Source organism: Schistocerca cancellata, chromosome 1 (assembly GCF_023864275.1).
Source record: "Schistocerca cancellata isolate TAMUIC-IGC-003103 chromosome 1, iqSchCanc2.1, whole genome shotgun sequence".
Classification (NCBI taxonomy): domain Eukaryota; kingdom Metazoa; phylum Arthropoda; class Insecta; order Orthoptera; family Acrididae; genus Schistocerca; species Schistocerca cancellata.
The window spans coordinates 413,360,867-413,388,793 of NC_064626.1; the positions used below are offsets into that span (position 1 = coordinate 413,360,867).

Below are 27,927 nucleotides of genomic sequence, written 5' to 3' on the forward strand. Positions count from 1 at the left end.
AATCACAGAGACTTTCCATAATTAGATTGTCATACTGACTCCAGTATGGAGGATGCACACAAAAGCATTACTGGTATTGAGAAGCAACTGAAAGAGTTGAAAACAAATAAGTTGCTTGGATGAAGCTTTGATTCTGTTTTACACAGAATACCCTTCAGCACTGGTCCCTTTCTTATCGCGAATCTCTCACTCAGTGTGAGGTTCCATGCGAATAAAAAAAAAAAAATGTAGGTGACTACTGTAAAGAAGAAGGGTAAAAGAATGAACATTCAAAATTACAGGTAAATATCCTTGATACTGGTTTGTTCCCGAATCCTTGAGCATATTTTTAGTCAGAATATAATAACTTACCTAGATACAGAAAAACTTCTTTCGTCAAATTAAGGACAGATTTAGAAAACATTGCTCATGCAAAACTGAGCTAGCTGCTTCTCGCACTATATCCTGTGAACTATAGATGAAAGGCCACAGACAGACGGTATATTTCTAGATTTCCAGAAAGAAGTTGTTTGACACAGTGCCTCACTGCAGACTGTTAACATAGGTCTGAGCATATGGAACAGGTTCTCAGATATGAGTGGCTCAAAGACTTTTTAATTAATAGAACCCAGTACATTGTCCTGGATGGTGAGTTCTCATCAGAGGCAAGGGTGTCGTCTGAAGTGTTCCAGGGAAGAGTGCAAGGACTAATCTTGTTCTCTACATGCATAAACAATTTGATGAGCAGCAATCAGTGACTATTTACTGATGATGCTGTTATGTATGGGCAAGCACCATCGTTGCTTCACTGTAGGAGGAAACAGTATGACTTAAAGAGAATACGTATCTGGTGTGATGAATGATCTAAATGTAGGAAAATGTAAGCTAATGCAGGTAAGTAGGAAAAACAATCCGTAATGTTCAAATACGGTATTAAGTTTAGCTAAGGCATTGCAACATATAAAGTTTTCCTCAAGAACAGTTGCAGCCACTGTCAGATCAGGGTGTCATAAAACTGAAGGCACCTACGCCACAGTGAGCATCATCATCATCATCATTTAAGACTTATTATGCCTTTCAGTGTTCAGTCTGGAGCATAGCCCCCCTTATACAGTTCCTCCATGATCCCCTACTCAGTGCTAACATTGGTGCCTCTTCTGATGTTAAACCTATTACTTCAAAATCATTCTTAACCGAATCCAGGTACCTTCTCCTCGGTCTGCCCCGACTCCTCCTACCCTCTACTGCTGAATCCATGAGTCTCTTGGGTAACCTTGCTTCTCCCATGCGTGTAACATGACCCCACCATCTAAGCCTGTTCGCCCTGACTGCTACATCTATAGAGTTAATTCCCAGCTTTTCTTTGATTTCCTCGTTGTGGACACCCTCCTGCCATTGTTCCCACCTACTAGTACCTGCAATCATCCTAGCTACTTTCATATCCGTAACCTCAACCTTGTTGATAAGGTAACCTGAATCCACCCAGCTTTTGCTCCCATACAACAAAGTTGGTCGAAAGATTGAACGGTGCACAGATAACTTAGTCTTGGTACTGACTTCCTTCTTGCAGAAGAAAGTAGATCATAGCTGAGCGCTCACTGCATTAGCTTTGTTACACCTCGCTTCCAGTTCTTTCACTATGTTGCCATCCTGTGAGAATATGCATCCTAAGTACTTGAAACCGTCCACCTGTTCTAACTTTGTTCCTCCTATTTGGCACTCAATCCGTTTATATTTCTTTCCCACTGACATTACTTTCGTTTTGGCGATGCTAATCTTCATACCATAGTCCTTACATTTCTGATCTAGCTCTGAAATATTACTTTGCAAACTTTCAATCGAATCTGCCATCACAACTAAGTCATCCGCATATGCAAGACTGCTTATTTTGTGTTCACATATCTTAATCTCACCCAGCCAGTCTATTGTTTTCAACATATGATCCATAAATAATATGAACAACAGTGGAGACAGGTTGCAGCCTTGTCTTACCCCTGAAACTACTCTGAACCATGAACTCAATTTACCGTCAACTCTAACTGCTGCCTGACTATCCATGTAAAGACCTTTAATTGCTTGCAAAAGTTTGCCTCCTATTCCATAATCTTGTAGAACAGACAATAACTTCCTCCTAGGAACCCGGTCATATGCCTTTTCTAGATCTATAAAGCATAGATACAATTCCCTGTTCCACTCGTAACACTTCTCCATTATTTGCCATAAGCTAAAGATCTGGTCCTGACAACCTCTAAGAGGCCTAAACCCACAGTGATTTTCATCCAATTGGTCCTCAACTAATACTCGCACTTTCCTTTCAACAATACCTGCGAAGATTTTACCCACAACGCTGATTAAAGAGATACCTCTGTAGTTGTTACAATCTTTTCTGTTTCCATGTTTATAGATTGGTGTGATTACTGCTTTTGTCCAGTCTGATGGAACCTGTCCCGACTCCCAGGCCATTTCAATTATCCTGTGCAGCCATTTAAGACCTGACATTCCACTGTATTTGATGAGTTCCGACTTAATTTCATCCACCCCAGCCGCTTTATTGCACTGCAATCTATTGACCATTTTTCCACTTCCTCAAATGTGATCCTATTTCCATCATCATTCCTATCCCATTCTACCTCGAAATCTGAAACATTACTGACCGCATTTTCACCTACATTGAGCAACTCTTCAAAATATTCCCTCCATCTGTCCAAGGCATCCACAGGATTCACCAGCAGTTTTTCCTGACCTGTCCAAACTACTTGTCATTTCCTTCTTACCTCCCTTTCAAAGACTGCTAATTACACTCCAGAATGGTTTTCCAGCAGCTTGACCCAAAGTCTCCAACCTGTTTCCAAAGTCTTCCCACGATTTCTTCTTGGATGCTGCAATTATCTGTTTGGCTTTGTTTCTTTCTTCAACATAACTTTCTCTGTCTACCTGGGTTCTGGTATGTAGCCATTTTTGATACGCCTTCTTTTTCCTTTTACAGGCTGCCTTGACTGTATCATTCCACCAAGCTGTTTGCTTCCTCCTACTTTTACACACTACTGTTCCAAGACATTCTTTAGCCACTTCTAGTACTGTGTCCCTGTACCTTGTCCATTCCTTTTCCAATGACTGTAATTGACTACATTCAACTAACTGGTACCTTTCTGAGATCGCTGTTATGTACTTGTGCCTCATTTCCTTATCCTGAAGTTTCTCCACTGTTATCCTCCTACATATGGACCTGACCTCCTGCACTTTCGGCCTCACAATCCCAATTTCACTGCAGATTAAATAATGAGCAGTGTCATCAAAGAATCCCCTGAATACACATGTGTCCCTCACAGCCTTCCTGAATTCCTGATCTGTTATTATATAGTCAATGACAGATCTGGTTCCCCTGCCTTCCCAAGTATACCGGTGAATGTTCTTATGTTTAAAAAAGGAGTTTGTGATTACTAAGCCCACACTGGCACAGAAATCCAAGAGTTGTTTCCCGTTCCTGTTGGCCTTCATATCCTCTCCAAATTTACCCATAACCTTTTCATACCCTTCTGTTCGATTTCCAATCCTGGCATTAAAATCACCCATGAGCAGAACACTGTCCTTGTCCTTTACTCTAACAACTACATCACTAAGTGCCTCATAAAAACTATCCATCTTATCTTGATCTGTCCCTTCACAATGCGAATATACTGACACAATCCTAATTTTCTTGCTAGACACTGTCAAATCTATCCACATCAGTCGTTCGTTTACATACCTTATTGCAACTACGCTGGGTTCCATTTATTTCCTGATGTAAAGCCCTACACCCCATTGTGCTATTCCTGCTTTGACTCCTGACAGGTAGACCTTGTATTCTCCCACTTCCTCTTCTTTCTCACCCCTTACCCGAATGTCACTAACAGCTAAAACGTCCAGCCCCATCTTACTTGCAGCCTCTGCCAGCTCTACCTTCTTCCCAGAGTAGCCCCCATTGATATTAATAGCTCCCCATCTCGTTACCATTTGTTTGCCAAGTCGTATCTTAGGAGTCCCTGGTTTGTCAGTTAGAGGTGGGACTCCGTCACCTCCAAAGGTCCGAGGCATTTTGCTCTGATTGTTGCCAGCATCATATTTAAAGTACCAGGAAAGCAGGTTGCTAGCCTTACTTGCCCCGAGTCCCATTGGGTTTTACCCCTAATGGCTGAGGGACTAACCATTGGATTTGGTAGTCTTTGCCGTATGAACACAAAGGTGACCACGACTCAGAATATGTCCGAGATGCCCAGCCTTATTCCAAAGTAACTGGTATCCCGACTGTCGGGACCACTTACTTGGCCACTCGTACGTTGCCCGTGGTTCATGAACTAGGACATGACTACAGGAACCCACACCATGAACCACTTTGAATATCAATCATCAATAATTTATATGGAATAATATATAACTAACATTCAGAAATATTAAGTATTTTAAAACTTGTGATTTATGAAAGCCAATGAAATTAAATTTCAATACTAAGTTAAAAACAGAATTCCCTGAAATTTTATGAAAGTCCTGAAATTCCATGAGATTCCCCAATTTTCCCAGGTAAAATGTAATTCCCTGAGAACTCCACTTTTTCCACAAGAGTTGCCACCATGATTATACACCACAAAAGTCTACAATCTCACAGATTTTGACTTCTTGCAATTTGAGACAGTGTCTGCTGACAGAAGTGACACTATTAGAAATATAACAAATTGAAAGTAGTTGCTACTCACCATATAGCGGAGATGCTGAATCGCAGATGGGCACAGGTGTGGCTACAGCTGCCAGAGACTGTGGTCATGTGTGTGTGAAATGTGTGTTGTCTATTTATGGCAGGGGCCTTGTTGGCTGACAGCTTATTTTGTGACAGTCTTTTTGTCGTGCCTATCTGCAACTCAGCATCTGTACTGTATGGTGAGTAGCAACCATCCTTTTCATAATATTGTTACATTCCATCCTGGATTTTCCATTGTTTGACACTATTAGGAACTACATACAAAAATAAGTCAGAACTCCTTGAGATGCTATTCATCAAGGAAGTTTCCTGTTCCCTGAAGTTTACTTCATGAATGATGCAGCTGTCGGCAATTACATTCCGAAGTAAAACAAATTTATCATACTTATCTTATTTCACAGTTGACAGATTAGCAACAGCAATAATAAAAAACCAGAAATGAACGACATTGGCTCACTGCTGAACCAAAGACACAAATGCCACACTCAAACAATGAGATACATGCTTTAAATGAGTGTGTATAAACCACCCTTTCGAATAAAATGCAAAACCATGTCTATTGCCTGGACATCATCACTTAACTGTGGAAACAAAAAATGGCCAACCTACAGTGTATGATGCAAAGCAGTGAAGTTGTGATGCTAACAGGAATGGGCCACCAACAGAGAGGCACCACATTGACAAATGGTTGGTTCCTCTCACCTTATGGTCACATCCTGAGTCAACCAGGTATGGCTGATATTCAGATTGTAAAGGATAGTCGATTCGCTTCAAGAAGCATGGAGGGAAGATCACCATGCAATTGTCGACTCCTTTACGGTAAATAGCCATTCTAGTCTCCAAGCCTCCAAAAGCTAAACATGTGGTGTCAACATCCTGTCTGATCCCAGTTTTCTAATCTCCAAAGTTTCCATTTCAGACCTAATTATTAACAATATTATGAAAAGGACAGATTACTACTCACTGTAAAAGTGACACATTGAGCTGGAGACAAGCACAACTAAAAGTCTGTTGTTACACATTTGAACTTTCAGCCTAAGCCTTCTTCAGGGAGGGACACACACACACACACACACACACACACACACACACACACACACACACCATATGCACGCATGACCGCTATCTCCAGCCAGAGTGACCACTCTGGTCGGAGTTATGGTCATGTGTGCATGACGTGTGCTGGTTTGTGTGAAAGTGTGTGTGTTTTCCTTTCTGAAAAAGCTTCTGCCCAAAAGCTCAAAGTCTTTTTATCTTGTCTGTCTACAGCTCAACATGTCATCTAAGGTGGGCAGCACTCTATACTTTCCATAATACTGTTGCTACTCCAAACTGGACTTTCCATTGTTGATATTAGTCATTAATTTTGTGATAAAGTCAAGCTCAAGACTCTGTGTCTATTGTTGTATGTCATGTCACAGGGTTTAATGTTCCATTAACATCAGTGCTATGGGAGAAGTCTGAGGAAGCATATTGAGAAGAACTATTTTAGGAATAACCTGGAAATGAAAAAAACAGAAAGCACAGAGTTTGGATTATTGTTGCCATATCTTAATGCTGTTGGACAATCTGGGATATTCTATTTTTTTGAATATGAAGTTTAATGTATATTACGCACACCACAAACATATTTTGTATATTACTTGTCAAGGGACAGAAATATTAAAAATTACAAAGTAACATAGAAGGTTTAGCAGGATATAAATATTTTTATTGATTTACTTACTTTAAAAGGTTGGAGTAAGATAGATTCTTGAGCTTTGCTTTTAATTCAGTGAACTCACCTTTGTGACCCTATAAAGCATGTAAGAATTTTTTGGAAGAGGCAAATCAAGGCGAGAGAAACGAGGTAACAGTTGGTGAAAGATAGCTGTGTAGGCCGGCAAATTTTCTGCCACAAAGTAACTCCATATGCGGATATCACATGTCACAAGAGGCCCTCTCTCAATGCCTCCCCTATGGCGTTGTTCCGTGTAGCGCCATGGCTGGATGAAACTGAGCCACAATTCGAGCACCCACCGAAATGAACCATCGAGTGGCCAGTGTTGCATGCAGTGTTGCAGAAACAGGAATATCTTCCCTTGTACTGCACCCAATATTACTCTGAAAATTCAAGGTAAATTATAAACACAGTGCATGAAATGTTCAAGTTCATATAAATGTAAGTATAAAGTACTTCAAACGGAAGTGTGAGTGCATGCTCTCAAGATGGTATCCGTTAATAAAATATTCTTGGGCTTCAAGATATGACAAGTGGTCAGCTGCCCAAGACACTTCAGCAGAGATCTCCTCTGTCATTGTCAAGTGGTTGACAGTCAGGACTCAGTGAATATTTTATTAATACACGACTTTTGTTCATATGGTAACAATGCATATATGTTGCCTGCTAAAAAAATGTTTAAGATAACTGAGTAATACTACTTTCAGCAATTAAAGCGAGAAAACATCCTCCTTCAAATGCTGTATTCCTGTGTGTACTGCCCCACATAAGACATCAAAAGGCTGCAATGAAGTCTATCATTCAGATGCCTTGAGACAGTAATAACTGTCTACACCTACAAAAGTGATCAATATGAAATTCTGCATCTTAAAAATTTACACTTTATTTAGGAAGAACAATGGTTTTTTACAGCAACAAAACCACAATAGCAGAGATAATAAGAAAAAAGAGCAAGAATTTTCAGTCAAGAGCAGGAGGAGGAATCCAAAGACAGCAATGACTATGCTACTGACAATTTCTAGTAATCATGAAAAACTTAACAATGATCTTTTACACTTAAGAAAATAGCTTCAAGATAGCTGCCAGCAATCAGAAATCTTGGACTTGTTATTATTCAAAATGGAATACAAGTAAAATTAAATGTTAGAAAGAAACAGAGGCAATTTTTTTTATCACAAAGTGCTGTAACAGCAGACCTTGCTTTACAAAAACTTAACACAGGAGGTCATTACACTCCGCTTGATGAAAGTATGTGCGAACATACACCAATGGTTCACCTGATAGGAGAGTCAAGGGTGGCCTTTTATCATGTTATTGCAAGTGTAATGACTGTCAACATAGATCAAATATTCTAAGAATCACCAGAAATAAAGCTAATGAGCCACGAACCTTTGATCCTGACTAGCTCTGAGTAATCATCTGATGTTTGTAATTATGTAGTATCACTTACCAGCCAAAATACCGCTGTGTCCTATTCAATAAGCTTGGATAATTCATCTGCTTGTAACTGCATTTGAAAGCATCACTTAGAATATGTCACTGTGAAGACTGTTGTGTGTTGAAATATTCATAGTCCTCTTGTAAAATCATACGCAGAATTCTCCCACAGCTTACTTGAAACAGAGCTCTCAACTAACATGAATGAGTATAAACTAGTATAGTTATAAGGAACAAACAATTTAGTCATGTGTATGGCACACAGTGCAGCTGTAGGGATTTGAATGCTTGTCACTGCACTAGCAATTCCAAGTTTATACACACAAACACGTTCTCTACCCAACTTAGCTCCAGAAACTCCCACCGGGCATGGATTATGTAGCAACAGTTCGAGTGAATGACATAGTGGTGAGTAGTATGCTGTGCCATTAGACTGTCAGGTTTGGCCACAATTTGGACAGAAAACTGAATAGTTGGTTAGAGGCCACGTGCAAATACTTTCTTAAGTTTTGAGTGTAAAATATATAAGGAAGACAGCAATAACTTGAAACAAACACAAGGTAGTTGAGATGAAAACTGAACTTTTTGCTACCACACAAAACAAACAACTACACACAAACCAGAAGTCTGCAAGTCATTTGTGCCGTGTGCACATTACATAAAAGTTTCTTTTGATCTCTCTTTTTTTCCGCGAGAGAGAGAGAGAGAGAGAGAGAGAGAGAGAGAGAGAGAGAGAAGGAGGAGGAGAGGAAGAAGACGAGCTGGGATATAATGCTTCGTCCAACGAGGTTCAGCAACCATTTACTCGACGGACTACAGGTAATTCCAACAAAGAATCATCACAGGTCATTGTACTTTGTCCATATTGTTAACTAAATCTTCTATTACTGATCTGTAGGATACATTAACATTTTTTGGATTACAAGGCCATCCTCACTCCATAAGTTACAGCCTGACGACAATCTCGTAAGTTGGTAACATGTTAATTAATTAAATTAATACTGCAGAAAATTTTTGTGCTTTTCATTCACAAGGAAAAATGTGGTTTTGTCATCCCACACCAGATATTTGCTTTTTTGCTCTCTAAGGAGTAGAATGTTGATTCTACCCAAACCACAGTCTGATCCTTATGGGGTTGCCAAAATGCTGGCGTCAGGAAGTATCATGCATGAGGATATTGCAGTTGTGGATGTAATACAAATTTATACTGTATATATTTACAGCACACCGATTGTCACAGGAAGAAACACATGCAATGGACATACAATGTGTACTCTTCCCTGCTGATTAATGAAGTGGCTGTCTGTCTGTCTGTTTGTTTATTGTCCTCAACAGTTCAGTAGCCTCTTTACAAATATTGTTGGACACACAGTTAAAATGGAAACAAGTAGATCAAAATGAGAACTGCATGCACATGACACATATTAAAATGAAAGATTAGAATAAAAACACAGAAAATGAACAAACAGGTCAGGGCATGGTAGTTAATTGACCTTTACATAATAAGTGCATGATCCAGTCACCTACATTTCCCACTAAAATTTCCTGCCTAACAATTTAAGTAGTACACCATTTCCAGCAATATTCTTGAAATTCATGTCAAATCTATAATAATGTCATTTAAAATAAAGAGATCAGCCAAAAACTGGCTGCTGCCATCTTGTCAAGGTATAAAGCACTCTCAACTAACATGTGATGTATAGTTTAGCTGCATGTCGTAAGCACCACAAAGTAAGAGGTCTTCATGCCAGAGAAGGAAGCCACCTAACACAGGACTGTGTCCCATTCAGAGACATAATGGGATGAGTGTCGCACCTAAGAGCCCACCAGATGGAATTCAACAATCTTATGAAGTTGATTTTGTAAAATACATTTTGTTATGCATCATTTTATAGTACTGCATTGTTCCTGATAGAAACAGACACTGCTGGGTGACAATCACCCTCCACTTCTGATGTATGTCCTCAGAAGTCACGCCTTGTCTCCAAATCTAACAGCAGTTGGTAATAATAAGTGTTCTGGGGTAAAGTATGTAACAATTTTAATGCATTGTCTAAAGCTTTTCTGATGGGATACCTATTGTTACAGTTCCTGAGGACCCTGCAAGGGGGATATCAACAACCTCCTTAACAATAGTGGCTCATCAGGATGAAGCTTGCACCAAAATTTGTATTTTTCCTACTACATAGCCACATTTACATTCAGGTATATGTTCAGTGACGGATAATCTGTTGGACTGGAGGAGTCCGGTGTTGTGCTTGTGATCACCCAGCATCTCTTGCACCATTCTTATTGTCTATCTCAAGCATTCCTTCTCACCGTCTCATGGAATGCAATATACCCCTAGTTTAGGAATTTTATATTATCTTCAACTTTGTTGAGGAGCTCTTGTGTTTTGGCAAAAGTGGGATGAGGCAGAAGATAAACATAATAATATTCTTTCCTAAAATGACGCTAATTCTTCAGGGTGTAGAACTGGCATAGCATTCACTTTAACGCAGAGCTTAACAACTCCCTGATTCTATGTTTGAATACTCATGCTCCTAAGCAAAAGTACAACAGTAATGGCGTTGTGGGGAGCACGGAAAATGCACGCACACACTGTGCTCATAACACATGAGAAGTGCCAACTGTGAAATGGGAAAGGGTCAGTTTTGACAGTGGTGCCATCTAAAATCAACAACACCAAGTCAGTGTTGGATAACACTGCTTGACCAACAGGCACAGAGACTTTTGCTATCCACTTTGACCTGTGTGTACTGTGAGTACTTCGATTTCTGGGAGACAGTCACTACCAGAAAGAAAGGCCAAGAGCAATAATGTACCAAGAGCAATAACGTACTGATCATAAAGTTTACCGGCAATTGTCACAGATTGTGGAAAAAAAAGTCAAAAATCATCAAAATGTACACCAATTTAATGCTGGAAAACAAGCCCTTACAATGGGATGGGATATGGTCTAAAGATGACAATGGTTGCCTGGACTGATGATTTGTAGTTCCCACTAATGGTAGGCTATGTTTGTTTTGTTTTGTTTTGTTTTAGGTCACAAAAACAACTAAGGTCATATTCGTCCTTATCAGAACCATAGAACACTAAGACAAAAAAGGCGTTAAAAGTGACTACACATTAAGCCCAATTGATGGAAGGAAAGACAGCTAGAACCAGGGACTTCCTCTTCGAGAAAGGTCCATAAAATATGCTACAGAAACAACGGAAGTCCTGAACTAAATATTAAATGTCCTTTGCCATATTGCTACAATGGATAAAAAGTAAAACAAGGTAGAGAGCCCATGAATTGTTCACTATAATGGCCGATACCTCACCGACAACAACCATAAACTACAACATAAGTGGTTAAAAAACGGGCATTCCGTCAGCAAATGGTGAACTGTCAAAACTGATGACAGTGTGTGCAGTGGTGGGGGACCACCATTTAACAAATGGTGATGGCTAAAACAACAAGCAACCTAGCTAAAATGATCGTGGTGAGAGGGCTGAGAGGAGGTCGGTGAAGTTGCTGGGAGAGGTTTAATTCTCCAGAACTTTTTCCCATGAAGGAAGGAGCACTGGAGATGAAAAAATGACGCCTCATGATGGTGAACACATAGATCATCGGAAGGAATGGAAGAACCAGAGGGCCGAGGTAGGAGGACTGCAGCCTCAACAGCAGTGTCAGCGTCCAGCGTCCTCGTTTCCCATCAGACCGACATGGCTAGGGACCCACATAAACATCACAGTGGCTCCATCAATAATGAGCATTTGGAAGCTTTCTTGGACCAGTTGCACTAAGGAATGTACTGTGTACAGCACACAGAGGCTCAGAAGGGCACAGAGTCAGAGCAAATGACCCAATTGAAAAACCTGAGTCGCCGAAAGTACTGCGTGGCCTGATACAGGGTGAAGAGATCCACTGTAAATACTGAGCAATATTCTGGAAGCCAATACCAAAAATCATCAGTGCCAATGACAAGAGCACAGCCAACACCATGGTCAGTCCAAAAGCCATCAATGTACACAAAGATACTATTGTGAAGTTCAATGTGAAGGTCCAGAAACTTATGGCAACAGAGTGAGTCTGGAGTAATGTCCGTGGGAAGCAAATGAAGTCCAAGGTGAACACAGGCCACCGCACAAAGCCCAGGTGATGAAGGGTTCACATCCATTGGGAAAGTGGCAGGTAGCATGAAGCTAAGCTGCTGGAGCAAAAGCCAAAAGCAAACTCCAGGACATAACAGAGAAGAGGGACGCACCCCATACTGGTGGTCAATGGAGTCATTGAAGAAGGAGGCATAAGATGGGTGGCCAGGCATGGCAGACAAATAGCATGCGTATCCACTGAGAAGAACACCATGTCAGTATGACAGTGGTAGTTCACCAGTTCTGCATATAGACTCTCAACCAGGCCAGCGTAAAAGGCACCACTAGGCGAACGGATGCCACAATGGTGGACTGTATTTAGACGGTGTAAGGATGGATGTCCAGATGCATAAACAAAACACCAATAGTCTAGTTTCGAATGGACAAGGGATCAATACAAATGGAGGAGGATGGTCATATCTGCTCCCCAGGAAGCCTCACTGAGGGGACACAGGACGTTGAGGGACCGTGTACAGCAGGCGGCTAGGTGCGACACATGGGACAACCAAAAAAGTTTCCAATTGAGCATGAGCACCAGGAATTTCGTAGTTTTAGTTAATGGAAGAGCAACAGGCCCAAGATGTAAAGACGGTGGAAGAAACCCATTGTACCACCAGAAATTCATACAAATGGTTTTGTTAGTGGGAAAGTGAAAACCGTTGTCAATGCTCCACAAGTAAACACGATCGAGAGATGCAATTGTACATATAAAGGACAAATGCTTGTCCCCAAGAGAAAGTTTCTGCAACCTCTGAATGTGAACACTGTGCGGCCCTGTGGCAGTGGATTGCACTGAAGTGAGAGTATGCTCTAGCTCCCTCATAGCAAAGGATATTGCCCATGCTGCCTCCACTCATTTTTGATGGAGGAAGGCAGCTTGATAGTGGGTGGCACTCAAAATCTCTGTAAAATAGTGGCCCAATGTGTTGGACATAGCAATAGGGTCCCCTATGACAACATTTGCTGTTCAGGCAAGAAACTGGGGAATGGACCTTGGTCTGAGAGAGCCATTGGAAGTTGGCCCATATGATGGAAGAGGGGATACAACTGTTAAAAGAACTAATAAATGAAACCCAGCTACCTTTTTTTGCTGTCTCTAAGAATGCAATGACACTGTGTTCACAACTGTTTATAACGAATGCAATACGTCATCGTAGGATTATGGTTAAAAGCTCAGAGAGCACCTCTCCATGCACGAACTGCATTGCAGAACACCTCACAGTCCACCATGGGATGGGACATGGTGCAGTAAAGATGAAGCATGAGGAATGGAACATTCTGTGGCGATAAGGATAACATTTGTAAGGCATTCGACCTGGGAAATAAAGTCCTTCGAAGATCGCCAGTGAGGAGTAAAACCTTCGGTCACTTTAAGAAAGCTGCTGTTTGTGTTTGCATTTATGTGGGATAGGAGTCAGCAAATGGATAGCACATGGTTAATGGTCACTAATACAATTCAAAGAGAATGGACCACTCGAGATGATGGACAAGCTGGGCAATGCAGAACGAGAGGCCCAAATGGGAAAAAGTGTGCGAGGAGTCTGAAAGGGACATAGGTGCTCCGGTGTTGAGGCAGATGAGGTGAAATTGAGTAAGATCAGCCAAGAGGGCACACCTCTCTGACAGGTTCTGGGAGAGCCACAAAGGGGATGGTGCACGTTAAAGTCTGCCCTGGTGACACCGAATGATGGAGGGATGTAGACGGTACAATGAGAAAAGATGAAGCAAGGAAGGAAAATGTGAACCACAACAGCTTGCAGCTTTGTGTTCAGTGAGATGGTTTGGGTATCAATGTCTTCCTGGATGAGCAGTATGACTTCCCCATGAGATGAAATACTGACCTTGGGCGGAAGGTCAAAGCGGACCAGAAAGAAATGTGAGAGGTCAAAACGGTCATGAGAAAGCAATTTTGTTTCCTGGAGGTAGAGAACAAGTGGATGCTGCAATTCCAAGAGCAGCCATAATTCCTCCTTGTTGAATCTAATGCCACGAACACTCCACTCGAGGGGAATCATGGCAGGGAAGGGAAAGAGGGAAAAAATTAAGGAGTATCACCTTGACGGTTGCCAAGTGCCAGCTTTCGAAGACACACTGCTTTAGGACGCGGAGATTGGAGGATCCCGTTCAATGAGATCTACAGAGGAATCAGCATTCTCCCTTGGTCAGTTTACAGATTCCAGGGCAGAAAAGTGGTTGGCGGTGCGCACCGGCGACACAGAGGTTGGCCAGGTAAGGGTATCATGTGAGCAACACTGTTGAAGAGGATCTCTGAGTCAACTAAATGGAAGATCATTTGCCTTTGATTTCTTGAAGCCTTTGCAGTTGACAGATGAAGATTCAGATGTCTGTTACCTGGAAGGGCGCGAAAAGTCTTTGCAGGAGTATTCTTTCCATCCTGTCTGACTTTCTGGTTGTGTAGCAGGTGGTTTCACTGTATGGGGCAAACATTTGGTGGCTTGTTGCATGGCTGGAGGAGGAGAAGACAGGGATGCTACCATGACACTGGGAAATTTTACAATTGCAGTGCTGAATTTGAACAATCGTGATGCTTAATTTGAGGCTGCAAGTCTGCGTGGCTATGTCCTTTGGAGAGCAAGATGTAGCAAGAATGATACTGTAAATGCCATATGGTAAAACGCAAGGCTTCCCACTAGCCAACAACTTGCAAGCAACAGAAAAGGCACTTTTTCCTTCATCCAGACCTCCTGGACGGCCTGCTCATTAAGATACACAGGATATTTTCGGGAGGAGGCTGCATGGTCCCCATTGCAATTGATGCAGCGGGGGGGAAAGAGGCGAGCAATCACCCTCGTGAGTGTCCCTACCATAAATAACACATTTGGCTGGGTTTTGACAAGACATTCAAGTGTGGTTATAACGATGACACTGGTAGCAGTGCATCAGGTTCGAAATGTACGGTCGGACTGTGATGACTTCATAACCTGCTTTGATCTCTGATGGAAGCACTATTCTATCAAACATGAGAAAAAGAGTGTGTGTGAACACTAAGGATGCGTCAACTTTTTTCAGCACTTGATGAACTGCAGTGATGCCCTGATCAGAGAGGTAAGTTTGGATTTATGCCTCTGTCAGACCATCGAGTAGCCACGTGTAACAACACCACGCAAAGAATTCAGCATTTGATGGGCCTCGACATGAAATGGATCGCCGTGGAGAAGCGAGGCTGCAAGCAATTTTTGTGCTTGTGAATCACAAGTAGTCTACAAAAGTAAAGTGCCATTGCATAAATGAGAGCAAGAATTCACAGGGCTGATAACTGCATCAACACCCTTCTGAATAATAAACGGATCAAACATAGTACAGGACTGACTGTCTTCAGTACGTGAAACCACGAGAAACCGATGTGCAGCTGGGAGGGTCTTTGAATCTCATCTACGTCTACATCTACATGATTACTCTGCTATTCACAATAAAGTGTCTGGCAGAGGGTTCAATGAACCACCTTCAAGCTGTCTGTCCATCATTCCACTCTATAACAGCATGTGGGAAAAACAAGCACTTAAATTTTTCTGTGTGAGCCCTGATTTCTCTTATTTTATCATGATGATCATTTCTCCCTATGTAGGTGGGTACCAAGAGAATGTTTTCACAATCAGAGGATAAAACTGGTGATTGAAATTTCACGAGAAGATCCCGCCGCGATGAAAAACGCCTTTGTTTTATGATTGCCACTGCAATTCACGTATCATGTCTGTGGCACTATCTCCCCTATCACTATCTCCCCTATTTCCTATCGTAAAACTGAGGCAATAATCCACAGACATGCAGTTTGGTTAGAAGATGCTTTTGAGCAGCAGTTTCAAAAGCTTTATGGAAAATTAAAAATATGAAAATTTAAAAATATGGAATCAATTTGACATCCCCTGTCGATAGCTCTTATTACTTCATGAGTATAAAGAGTTAGTTGTGTTTCACAAGAACGATATTTTCTGATTCCGTGCTGACTATGTGTCAATAAATCATTTTCTTTGAGATAACTCATAATGTTCGACACAGTATATGTTCCAAAACTCTACTACAAATTGATGTTATTGATAGGGGCCTGTAATTCAGCAAATTACTCCTATTTCCCTTTTTGGGTATCGGTGTGACTTGAGCAATTTTCCAGTCTTTAAGTACAGAACTTTCTGTGAGCGAGCAGTTGTATATAATTGCTATGTATGAAGCTATTGCATCAGCATACTCTGAAAGGAGCCTGACTGGTATACAATCTGGACCAGAGGCCTTGTCTTTCTTAAGTGATCTAAGCTGCTTTGCTACATCGAGGATATCTACTTCTATGTTTCTCATCTTGGCAGTTGTTCTTGATTGGAATTCAGGAATATTTACTTTGTCTTCTTTGGTGAAGGCGTTTTGGAAAACCATATTTAATAATTCTGCTTTAGTGGCACTGTCATCAGTGACTTCACCATTGTTATCGCGCACTGAATGTATTGATTGATTCTTGCCACAGGTGTGCTTTATGTATGACCAGAATCTCTTTGGATTTTCTGTCAGATTCCAAGACAAAGTTTCATTGTGGAAATTATTAAAAGCATCTCGCATTGAAGTATGAGCTATATTTTGATCTTCTGCAAAACTTTGCCAATCTTGGGGGTTTTTGCACTCTTTTAAATTTGGCATGCTTTTTTGTTGCTTCTGCAATGGGGGGATCAGTACCATCACTTATTAATTTATGTGGTATACATCTTTGTCAATTGCCGTTGATATTATCTCTTTAAAATCATTCCACATCTTTTCTATGCTTACAAGATCAGATCGGAAAGAGTGGAAACTGTCTCTTACAAAGGCATTAAGAGCATTTTTATCAGCTTTTTTAAATACGTGTACTTTGCATTTCTTTTTGACGGTTGTGGGAGTTACGGTATTCAGCCAAGCAGCAACTACCTTGTGTTCGTTAAACCCTGTATTCGTCATGATACTCCCTATTTGTCCAGGATTATTTGTTGCTACGAGGTCAAGTATGCTTTTGCAACCATTTACGCTTCAAGAGGGCACATGAACTAATTGTTCAAAATAATTTTCTGAGAAAGCATTCAGTACAATTTCGGATGACATCTAAAGCCTGCCACTGGCTTTAAACGTATAATTTTTCCAGCATATTGAGGGCAGATTGAAGTCACCATCGGCTATAATTGTATGAGTAGGGTACCTATTTGAAATGAGACAAGTTTTCTTTGACCTGTTCAGCAACTATATCTTCTGTGTCCGGGGATCGGTAAAACGATCCAATTAATAGTTTAGTCCGATTAGCAAGTATAACCTCTACCCATACTATTTCGCAGGAACTATCTACTTCAATTTCACTACAAGGTAAACTGCCTCTGACAGCAATAACTACTCCACCAACAACTGTATTTAATCCATCCTTTCTGAACACTGTTAGATCGTTGGAAAAAATTTCGGCTGAACTTATTTCCAGCTTTAGCCAGCTTTCCATACATATAGCTACTTGAGTTTCAGTGCTTTCTATTAGAGGTTGGAGCTCTGGTTCTTTCCCAACACAGCTACAACAATTTACAACTACAATACTGATTGTTTCTACAATTACCTTACTGCGTTTTACTTGTCCCCTTTTAGACAGAATCCCTTTCTGTGGTTTCCTGAGACCCTCTAACCTAAAAAACTGCTCAGTCCTTTCCACACAGCCCCCACTACCCACGTAGCTGCTTCCTGTATGTAGTGGACTCCTGACCTATTAAGCGTAACACGAAAACTCATCACTTGGGGGAGCAAGTCATGGAATCTGCAGCCTACACGGTCACAGAACCACCTGAGCCTCTGATTTAGATGCACCACTCTGCTCTGCACCAAAGGACCAAAATCTGTTCTGTCGACGATGTTGTAGATGGTGAGTTTGAGAAACACTTCATCAACACAAGAGGGTTTGTGAGGACATTCAACCTCCCACAGTACCACCTTACCTACATGGGTTGTTTTTTAAGTAAGGGCCGTTCACGCGTATAGTCCCGTAGTTCGCGTGGACGCCGCAACAAGCCACCGCGCCACTTGCCAGCATCCTTCCCGTTCACACTGATGCAAGTTGCAGCTCTGTAGCTGACATGTACGCATCGCTGTGCTACTTTATAATGTTTACGATTACTGAATCGCCTGCCGCGTGTGAGATACGGTCAGTGATATGTTTTTTGACCGCGAGAAGCCTATCAGCTGCAGAAATTCATCGTCAGTTAACAGATGTTTATGGCTTGAATGCAATGAGTGAAGGTAAAGTGCGTCAATGGGTTAGAGAGTTTAAAAATGGCCGTCAAAATGTCCATGACGAAGAACGCTCAGGCCGGCCCTCTGTAATCACTGATGATTTGGTGGCTGCAGTCGAAAAAAAGATTCGTGAGGACAGAAGATTCACAATGTCCACTCTTTCTTTGGAATTTCCACAAGTTTCAAGATCGGTTTTGTACAAAATTGTGTCTGAAAACCTAAACTTTAAGAAACTGTGTTCTCGGTGGGTACCCAGACTCCTCACAGAGGACCACAAAGGGAAGAGATTTGCCACTTCATTGAACTTTTTGATTCGTTACAAGGAAGAAGGGGATGACATGTTGAGTCAAATTGTCACTGGAGATGAAACATGGGTATCCCATATCACTCCCGAAAGCAAGCGACAATCGTGGAATGGCGATACACCACCTCACCCGTCAAGGTCAAAGCCAAACAGACACTGTCAAAGCGCAAGATTATGGCAACTGTGTTCTGGGACCGGCGCGGTGTTTTGCTAGTGGACTTTATGCCACGAGGAATGACAATCAACTCAGATGCCTGCTGTGCAACTCTAAAGAAGCTCCGCAGAGCAATTCAAAACAAAAGGCGTGGCATGCTGACAAAAGGAGTTTTGCTCCTGCACGATAACGCTAGGCCTCATACCTCTCAAAAGACTCGGGATTTGATTGATTCTTTTGGCTGGGAAGTTTTGGACCATGCACCATACAGCCCCGACCTTGCTCCTAGCGATTTTCACCTTTTCCCGTACCTTGGTGGGCAGCGCTTCAATGACGACGATGAAGTGAAAGCGGCCGTGAACTCTTGGCTGTCGGAGCAGGCGGCCGAATTCTTTGAAGAGGGAATTAAAAACTTTGTTGTACGGTATGACAAGTGCTTAAATAAACAAGGCAACACTGTAGAAAATTAGGAAAAAGTGTGTAGAATCCGGAAATAAAAGTTTTTTTTACAAAAGTATTTGTATCTTTTTTTAAAAAAATAAAAACGGCCCTTACTTAAAAAACAACCCTCGTAGATCCCAGTAAGCACAGCCAAGATGCTTTCACATAGATCTGTATGCCTTGGGCCCACTTCTGTAAGTTGTGGACATTGGTAGATCAGGACAACTTCCCACAGCTTTCAGACTTTTTTCTCTCTCTTTTCTTCAATGTCTGTGCCACATTTCATCATCAGTTCTTAGAAGATTTCAAACAAAGCATCTCAGTCTCATGATCAGCCAGAGAAATATATACTTACTCAGGCAGAGGTTGAGCACCAAGCCTACTGTGTGGTAGGTGTGACTAAGACTGCCTGTTAATGACTGTATTGGATCAACACTCATCCAATGTTATCAGCACTTGTATGATTACTTTGAGAGTTGTTTTCTTTTATATACTTTTGTACTACCTTCGCAATGAGTGGGGTTAAGTGAAAAGCCCACTTAAAGTGCACAGAATACTCTAACATTGTGTGAAAATGTGGTTGCCCAGAGTGTATGGTTACAGAGGACTTGCGGTGTTGACCAGCTGTCCGTACAGGAACTCAGGTTCATCAAATCCAGCCAAAAGTGCTCAAGGGTTCTCAATATGTGCATCATTTGCCATGACCCAGAGGACACATGTTGCTTATTTAATGCAATGGATGCAGCAAGCATTAAGATAACAAGGAAAGCAACAGCTTTGAGGGAAAGAAGAACTATAATCTGGCATTGGTTACATTAGGAGAATACTGGAGATAAGCAATGTATGATGGCAAAGTCATGTTGGACGTAACAAATTCCAAGATTTCATGTAAAAACAGTTCTATCTACATCTACATCTACATTTATACTCCGCAAGCCACCCAACGGTGTGTGGCGGAGGGCACTTTACGTGCCACTGTCATTACCTCCCTTTCCTGTTCCAGTCGCGTATGGTTCGCGGAAAGAACGACTGTCTGAAAGCCTCTGTGCGCGCTCTAATCTCTCTAATTTTACATTCGTGAGCTCCTCGGGAGGTATAAGTAGGGGGAAGCAATATATTCGATACCTCATCCAGAAACGCACCCTCTCGAAACCTGGCGAGCAAGCTACACTGCGATGCAGAGCGCCTCTCTTGCAGAGTCTGCCACTTGAGTTTGTTAAACATCTCCATAGGCTATCACGGTTACCAAATAACCCTGTGACGAAACGCGCCGCTCTTTGGATCTTCTCTATCTCCTCCGTCAACCCGATCTGGTACGGATCCCACACTGATGAGCAATACTCAAGTATAGGTCGAACGAGTGTTTTGTAAGCCACCTCCTTCGTTGATGGACTACATTTTCTAAGGACTCTCCCAATGAATCTCAAGCTGGTACCCGCCTTACCAACAATTAATTTTATATGATCATTCCACTTCAAATCGTTCCGCACGCATACTCCCAGATATTTTACAGAAGTAACTGCTACCAGTGTTTGTTCCGCTATCATATAATCATACAATAAAGGATCCTTCTTTCTATGTATTCGCAATACATTACATTTGTCTCAGACAGTTCTGTGATAATGATTTGCCAGAATCACTAATGTTCTATTTAATTCAACAACTATAGCTCTGACGAAGTCCAATATTACCAAGTGGTTACTGTGACCCTTTCAACCACTGACTTTGCATACTATATGAATTCCACGTATTCCATAAAAGCTTGGTGACCACCTGTTTCCAAAATGAAGAAAATACATTTATTAATGAAGATAAGAGAGACAAAAAATACAACACAGTACCTTTTCAATTCATCCATGGTTGACATGTCAGCAGTAAAGCTATTAGCAAAATAATGGAAGTGTTTTATCATACTCCTAACAACTCTAATGTGATCCAAGGCAAGTCCTCGCTCCTATAACAAATACAAAAAGCCCATGTCATTTGATACTCAATAAACGAAAACAAAACTTTAGATGCAATATCTAAGATGCCACTTTGTGTGGAGACTTAATATTTTACATGACACATGAACTCTAATAATTTCCTTGATATTGTTATTGCAAACACATGGAGCAAAGGACATTCAACATGTATTTAAGCACGTCACAGGTCATTTACGCAATAATTTAAGAGCTAAAGGTATAGTTTGAAGAGAGTTTCACCAAAGCTGGAGTTTTATTAAGCTACTGTATCTTGCCACGAAATATGAGCCTCAAAATAAGATGAAGCAGAACATAAAAAGGTTAGAAACATACATTCATTCCTTCATTCATGCATTATTCTTTGGTTCATGACACTAACTGTTGAAGGACTGCTGTATCACATGCACCCAACATATAAACAACAAACTAATTATACCCACCTAGTATTTTATGCCCCCAACCATCACCAGCTAAACTGTTGTCCCTGTAAAATATATCAGTGTTTAAAGGATCCAGAAAGTAGCACACAGGGATACCACCTTCCTTCTGCATTTATTACCCCCCACCCACCCCCACCCCCACCACCACCACCACCACCACCACCACCACCACCACCACCACCACCATCATCCTGGTCCCCAACTAAACCAGGAATTTCAAACCTCAGTGAGCACACAAATTTGAAATAGCCACTAATTTGTCATGATGGAAATGCAAAAAACAAATAAGGGGGACAGACATGAAAATTAGTATGCTTCCACCTTACGTCAGTAGTAGTGTTGATTAATTCCAGGAGCACCTTCTGGGATTCTGGAAACATTGCCTGTAGCCAAAACAATGACATCTTCATCTGATGGGTAATGGTAGTTTTGAACAGTTACTTTTTCTGACAAGCCTTTGACTGATAGCATCATCATATTCTTATGACAATTTTCTGAATTTTATGCCACCTTTCCCAGCACCAATCTCCTATTCATAGATGCCCTCCTGTAGACTTCAGAATACATCAACCCTATCAATAAATAACAAAATCTGGTTTTTGAAGCAACCATGACTTTTTAGTAAACTGCTCTAACATAGGGCCAGTTACAAATTTCAACAGAATTTCATTGCTAAAGAAGACCATGTAGTTCATTTCACTGCTGAGGTATGCCACAGTTATGTGTAAGTCTACAAGTACGATAGTATTGGGTTCTGTAGTTGAGGACTAATAATTATGTGGATTAATAGGTTTCCGTTGTTTGATGTAGAAAAGGGATATGGGGGGGGGGGGGGGGGTCATTGATACAGAAGCTAATTCATGGACATGACTGCACATTCATCTATGTCTATGTCTATATCTACATCTACATGGACACACTGCTTATCACACTTACGTGTCGGCGGAGGTCTCATTTCGATGACTCTCTATTATTCCACTCTCGAACAGCACGCACAGAAAACGAACCCCTATATCTTTCTGTGTGAGCTCTGATTTCCCTTATTTTATTATTACGATCATCATTTCTCCGGATGTAGGTTGGCATCAACAAAATATTTTCACAATCAGAGGAGAAATTGGTGATTGAAATTTTGTGAGAAAATCTTGCCGCAACGAGAAATGCCTTTGTTTTAATGATGTTCACCCCATATCCTGTATCATATCCGTGACTCTCTCCCATACTCCTCAGTAATACAAAATGTATTGGCCTTTTTGAACTCTGTTGATGTACTCTGTTAACCCTATCTGGGAAGGATCCCACACCATGCAACAATAGTCCAAAAGATGACAGACAAGCAGAGAGTAGGCAGTCCTTTAGTAGATCTGTTGTGTCTTCTAAGGTTTCTCTCAAGAAAACACATTTTTTGGCTCATCTTCCGCACTTTTTCTGTGTTCTTTCCAATTTAGGTTGTTCGTAATTGTAATTCATAGGTATTTAGTTGAATTTATGGCCTTCACATTTGATTCGTTTATCGTGTAACAGAAATTTAAGATTCCTTGTAGCACTCATGTGGACGACCTCACACTTTTCGTTATTTGAGGCCAATTGCCAATTTTTGCTCCATACAGATATCTTTTATGGATCATTTTGTAATTTGTTTTGATCTTTTGACGACTTAACTAGATGATAAATGACAGCATCATCTGCAAACAACATAAGACTGCTGCTCAGATTGTCTCCTACATCATTTATATAGATAAGGAACAGCAGAGGGCCTATAAGGCTACCTTGGGGAAGACCAGAACTCATTTCAGTTTCACTCAATGACTTTCTGTCAATAGCTATGAACTGTGACCTCTCAGACAGAAAATAATGAATCCAGTCCATAACTGAGACAATATTCCATTAAGCACACAATTTGAATACAAGCAGCTTGTGTGGTATGGTGTCTAAAGCCTTCTGTAAATTTAGAAATATGGAATCAATTTGAAATCCATTACTGATAGCACATTATGTGTGAGTAAAGAGCTAGCTGTGTTTCACAAGAATGATGTTTTCTAAATCTGTGTCGACTGTCAACGGGACCCATCTCTTTGAGGTAATTTATAATGTTCGAAGATAATGTATGTTCCAAAATCCTGCTGCATATCAACATCAATGAAATGGGTCTGTTATTTAGCGGATTACTCCCATTGCCTTTCTTTAATTTTGGTGTGAGCTGTACAACTTTCTAGTCTTTGGGAAGCATACTCTGAAAGGAACCTAATTGGTATACAGTTTGGACTCGAAGACTTGCTTTTATTAAATGATTTAAGTCGCATCACTACTCTAAGGATATCTACTTCTAAGTTACTCATGTTGGCAGATGTTGTCGATTCGAATTCTGGAACATTTACTTCATCTTCTTTGGTGAAGGAATTTCAGAAGGCTGTGTTCAGTGCCTCTGCTTTAGAGCATTCTCATCAATAGTATTTCCCTTGCTAATGTGCAGAGAAGGAATTAATTGTGTTCTGCCACAAGCATACTTTGCATACAACCAGAATCCCTCTGAATTTTGTACCAGGCTTTGAGACAAGGTTTCGCTGTGGAAACTATTATAAGCATCTCACATTGAAGTCCACACTAAATTTTGAGCTTCTGTAAAAGATGGCCAATCTTGGGAATTCTTCGTTTGTTTAAATTTGGCATGCTTTTTTCATTGTTTCTGCAAGTGTTCTGGCCTGTTGCGTGTATCATGGGGAATCAGCTCCATTGTTTGTTAATTTATTTGATATGTATTTCTCAATTGCTGTTGATACTATTTCTATGAATTCAAGCCACATCTGGGCAATACTTACATTGCTATTTGGAAGGTGTGGAGACTGTCTCTCACAGGAAAGCATGAAGCAAATTTTTATGTGCTTTTTCGTTTATTTTTGGAGGATTTGACAGTTGTATTCAGTGTGCTATGACAACTCTGTGTTCATTAATCCCTACCCATTTTGATTCTCAGTATTAGCTCAGGATTATTTGTTGCTGAGACGTCAAATGTGTTTTCACAACCATTTACCATTCATGTGGGCCATGAAATAACTGCTCGAAATAATTTTCAGAGAATGCTTTTACCACAATTTCAGATGATATTTTATGTGTACCTCTGGATTTAAACACATAGTTTTGCCAACATATCAAGAGTAAATTAAAGTCACCACCACCTATAATTTTACAAGTCAGATAAATGCTTGAAATTAGACTCAATTTTTGTTTGAAGCTTCCAGCAATTGTATCATCTGAGTTCGGAGATCAGTAAAAGGACCCAATTATTATTTTATTCTGGTTGCAAAGAATGACCTCTACCCACACTAATTCACAGGCATTATCTACTTCAATTTCGCTACAAGATAAACTACTTCTAAAAGTAATAAACACGTGACCGCCAACTGCATCTAGCCTATCCTTTCTGACTATAAGCTCCTTCACAAAAAGTTTATCTCTTATCTCTGGCTTTAGCCAGCTTTCAGTGTCTATAACGATTTGAGCATCAGCGCTTTCTGTTAGCGATCTGAGTTCTGGTACTTTCCCAACATAGCTATGGCAATTTACAACTGTCATACCAGTGGTAAGTCCTAGATCTATCTTCTTCCTGTGTTCAACCTACACCCTTTTTGTATTTTCCCGAGATCCACTAACCTAAAGACCACCCAGCCCACACCACACAGTCTCTGCTATCCATGTGGCCACCTTCTGCGTGCAACTGACTCCCAACATATTGGCGGAACCAGAAACAACAACGCCCTATAGTGAAAGTCGAGGAATGTGCAGCCCATGCAGTCACATAACCATCTGAGCCTCTGATACAGATTCTCCACTCAGTTCTATACCAGAGATTCCCAAACGGTCCTGTCAACTATGCTGTAAATCGTGAGCTCTGCTTTCATCTTGCAAACAAGGCTCGCAGCCTTTACCACTTCTGGCAGCTGCTCCAAACCAGAGAGAATCTCTTCCAATCCAAAGCAACACACTTCATTGGTACCACCATGAGCCACCACCTGCAGTTGGCTGCACCCTGTGCTCTTCATGGCATCCAGAAGAATTCGTTCCACGTCCGTAATGACTCTGGCAGCACACAAAGTGGACACTGGCATTCTTCTCCTCCTTAGCAGCCATAACCCAAAAGAGGGCCATAATGCACCTAACACTGGTGCTCCCAGCTACCAATAAACCCATCCTCTGCAATTGCCTGGATCTTGCAGGCTGAGAGGTTTCCTCTGAAACAGGACAAGTGACTGCATCTGGATGGGAACAGTGTCAACCATAGACAGCACCGTCAGACTAACCGGGGAGGCCTTACACATTTGGGTGCCTGGGAAGTCTTTCGCCATTTGTCATGCTCTGAGGTGACCTCTCATTCAACCACAGGTGAGGGATCATCTTCAATGCAAGCAGTAACTGGGCGGGGCACCGGTGGACCAATCTGTGGACTCATGGGTGGTGCTGTACATCCATTGGATCCCCATGACCAGCTCACAACAGTGATTCCCATCCATTACAGCCTAAAGCTACATAACCGAAGCCAGCACAGCCTGAAGCTGAGAGGAAAGTGTCACCAACTTGGCTACCATACGCACACAGCAATTACAGCCCCTATCCCTACCAAAGACCATGGAAAACTACACAGACAAATAAAGGACTATCAATACACGCTGCAGAATTCTGTAGGCACTGACAAAAAATGAAAGGACTGTGCCTAATAAATTGGATCAATATGCAGAGATTCAAAAACTGAACTACAAAAGCTCACAGGGGAGACTAAATAATTCACTCCTGGTTAGGAAATTGTAAAATGTCACAAAATCAGTTACTTCCCTACTGATGCTATGTCTTCGCCAGCAGCTGCTGACTGACTGATTCATAAAACAGAAAAAAACTATTAACAACCAAAATGTTTTTTTGTTAATACTTTTCATCAAAGAAATTATTTCAGTTCCATTTCCTTGTATAATGCAAAATGGTACAATTCCACAATCTGGCCCTAGGCATACTAATTGAGCCCAACTGATCACCATGACACCCTCTGCCAGTGTTGTCGTCAGATGCAGTGCGAAGGGACATGTGGTCAGCACACAGCCCTCCAGTCATTGCCAGGTTTCTTGAACTTGGAACCACTATGAAACAATGAAGCAGCTCCTCCGTTGCCCTCACAATGCTGAGTGCATGCTTTAATACTCCTCACATGAAGGAAAAATCGCTGGCGGTACTGGAATCAAATCTGGGTCTGCCACATGGCAATCAACTAGCGAAACAGGTATTTTTAGCTATAACAATCTTAAAAACACTATTTTGTGTGTGTTTCAAATATGTTTGTAAAAGGATTCTCAAAGTTTCAATATTTAGCTTCATTTTCATATTTCAGTGCATAATTACATTTTGTTGAAAATAAGCCTGTCTGTGCTTTATCATAATATCAGGCATTTGAAAAATTATTGTTATATCTATATCTCCCTTGTTTGTTTCTGTTGTTCTAAATTGTGTTTTGACAATTGTGTTGCATTGTGGAAACAATGGGTAGGGATCTACTGTGGTGGAGATCTGCTTCAGTAAGTGCGAGAATCATAGCAGTGGAACTTCCATCAATTATAAATATTATGGAGCTGTGTGCTGTCAGATCAGGCAGGGCACAGGTCTCAACTTTAACTAGGTTTGATGTTTCAAAAATATTTTCAGGAAAGACTGGGTTGTGCTGCTGAATGTGACAAACTCTTAGAATGTCTGCAGATGATGGGTTTTGGGAAGACAAGGATGATCTTTTACCATTTGGGGTCAGATTTTTTCCTGGCAAGATCTTATGTTCCATCTGTCATTTACAGATTGAAATGGATGGCTAAGTAGTAGCTTTCAACTGATCCATGAATTAGAAGATATCTTTTATTGGGTGGGGACTGACGATTACCGTATTCTGTAGACTATAAGACGCACTTTAATTTTTAAACATTATATATAAAAAAAATTTTTTTACAGTTTTTGTCACTAGGTTGCAAAGCCAGACTTAAAAAAAATCTTAGTTTATATAATCGAACAGACCTTTAAAATCCCTGTAAAATCGCCACCTGAACTTCCTTATTATTATTATTCCTCTTCATATCTAAGATGGTGTTCACTGATCGAGAGCGTTATTTTTGCTGCACTTCTTGAAAGATTTAACAATAACATCTTCTCGTACTCTAGACCATGACTGTTTTATCCACTGACACACTTGTTTGAGTGTAGGTCATGTTAAGGCTTCCTTCTACATGAGTTTATGTTGGGTTTGATCTATCATCCATTTGTTCCATTCCTCTCTCATATATACTTTAAATGTTCTATTTATCGAGACACAAAGAGGCTGCAATTACGACGTAAGTCTGCATGGAATAAC

General features: G+C 40.9%; 1 protein-coding gene across 3 annotated transcripts in view; it reads right to left on the minus strand.

Moving 5' to 3' along the window:
- LOC126175810 (sphingomyelin phosphodiesterase 4) overlaps positions 1-27,927 on the minus strand; it is a 181,159-nt gene that overhangs the window by 100,557 nt on the left and 52,675 nt on the right. For all 3 annotated transcript variants that reach the window (XM_049922811.1, XM_049922803.1, XM_049922819.1), the window contains exons 6-7: positions 20,989-21,101; positions 6,496-6,814 (exon numbers count right to left, since the gene is read on the minus strand). In XM_049922811.1, coding sequence (XP_049778768.1) covers positions 6,496-6,814; positions 20,989-21,101 — 432 coding nt within the window. The remainder of the gene's footprint in view (positions 1-6,495; positions 6,815-20,988; positions 21,102-27,927) is intronic.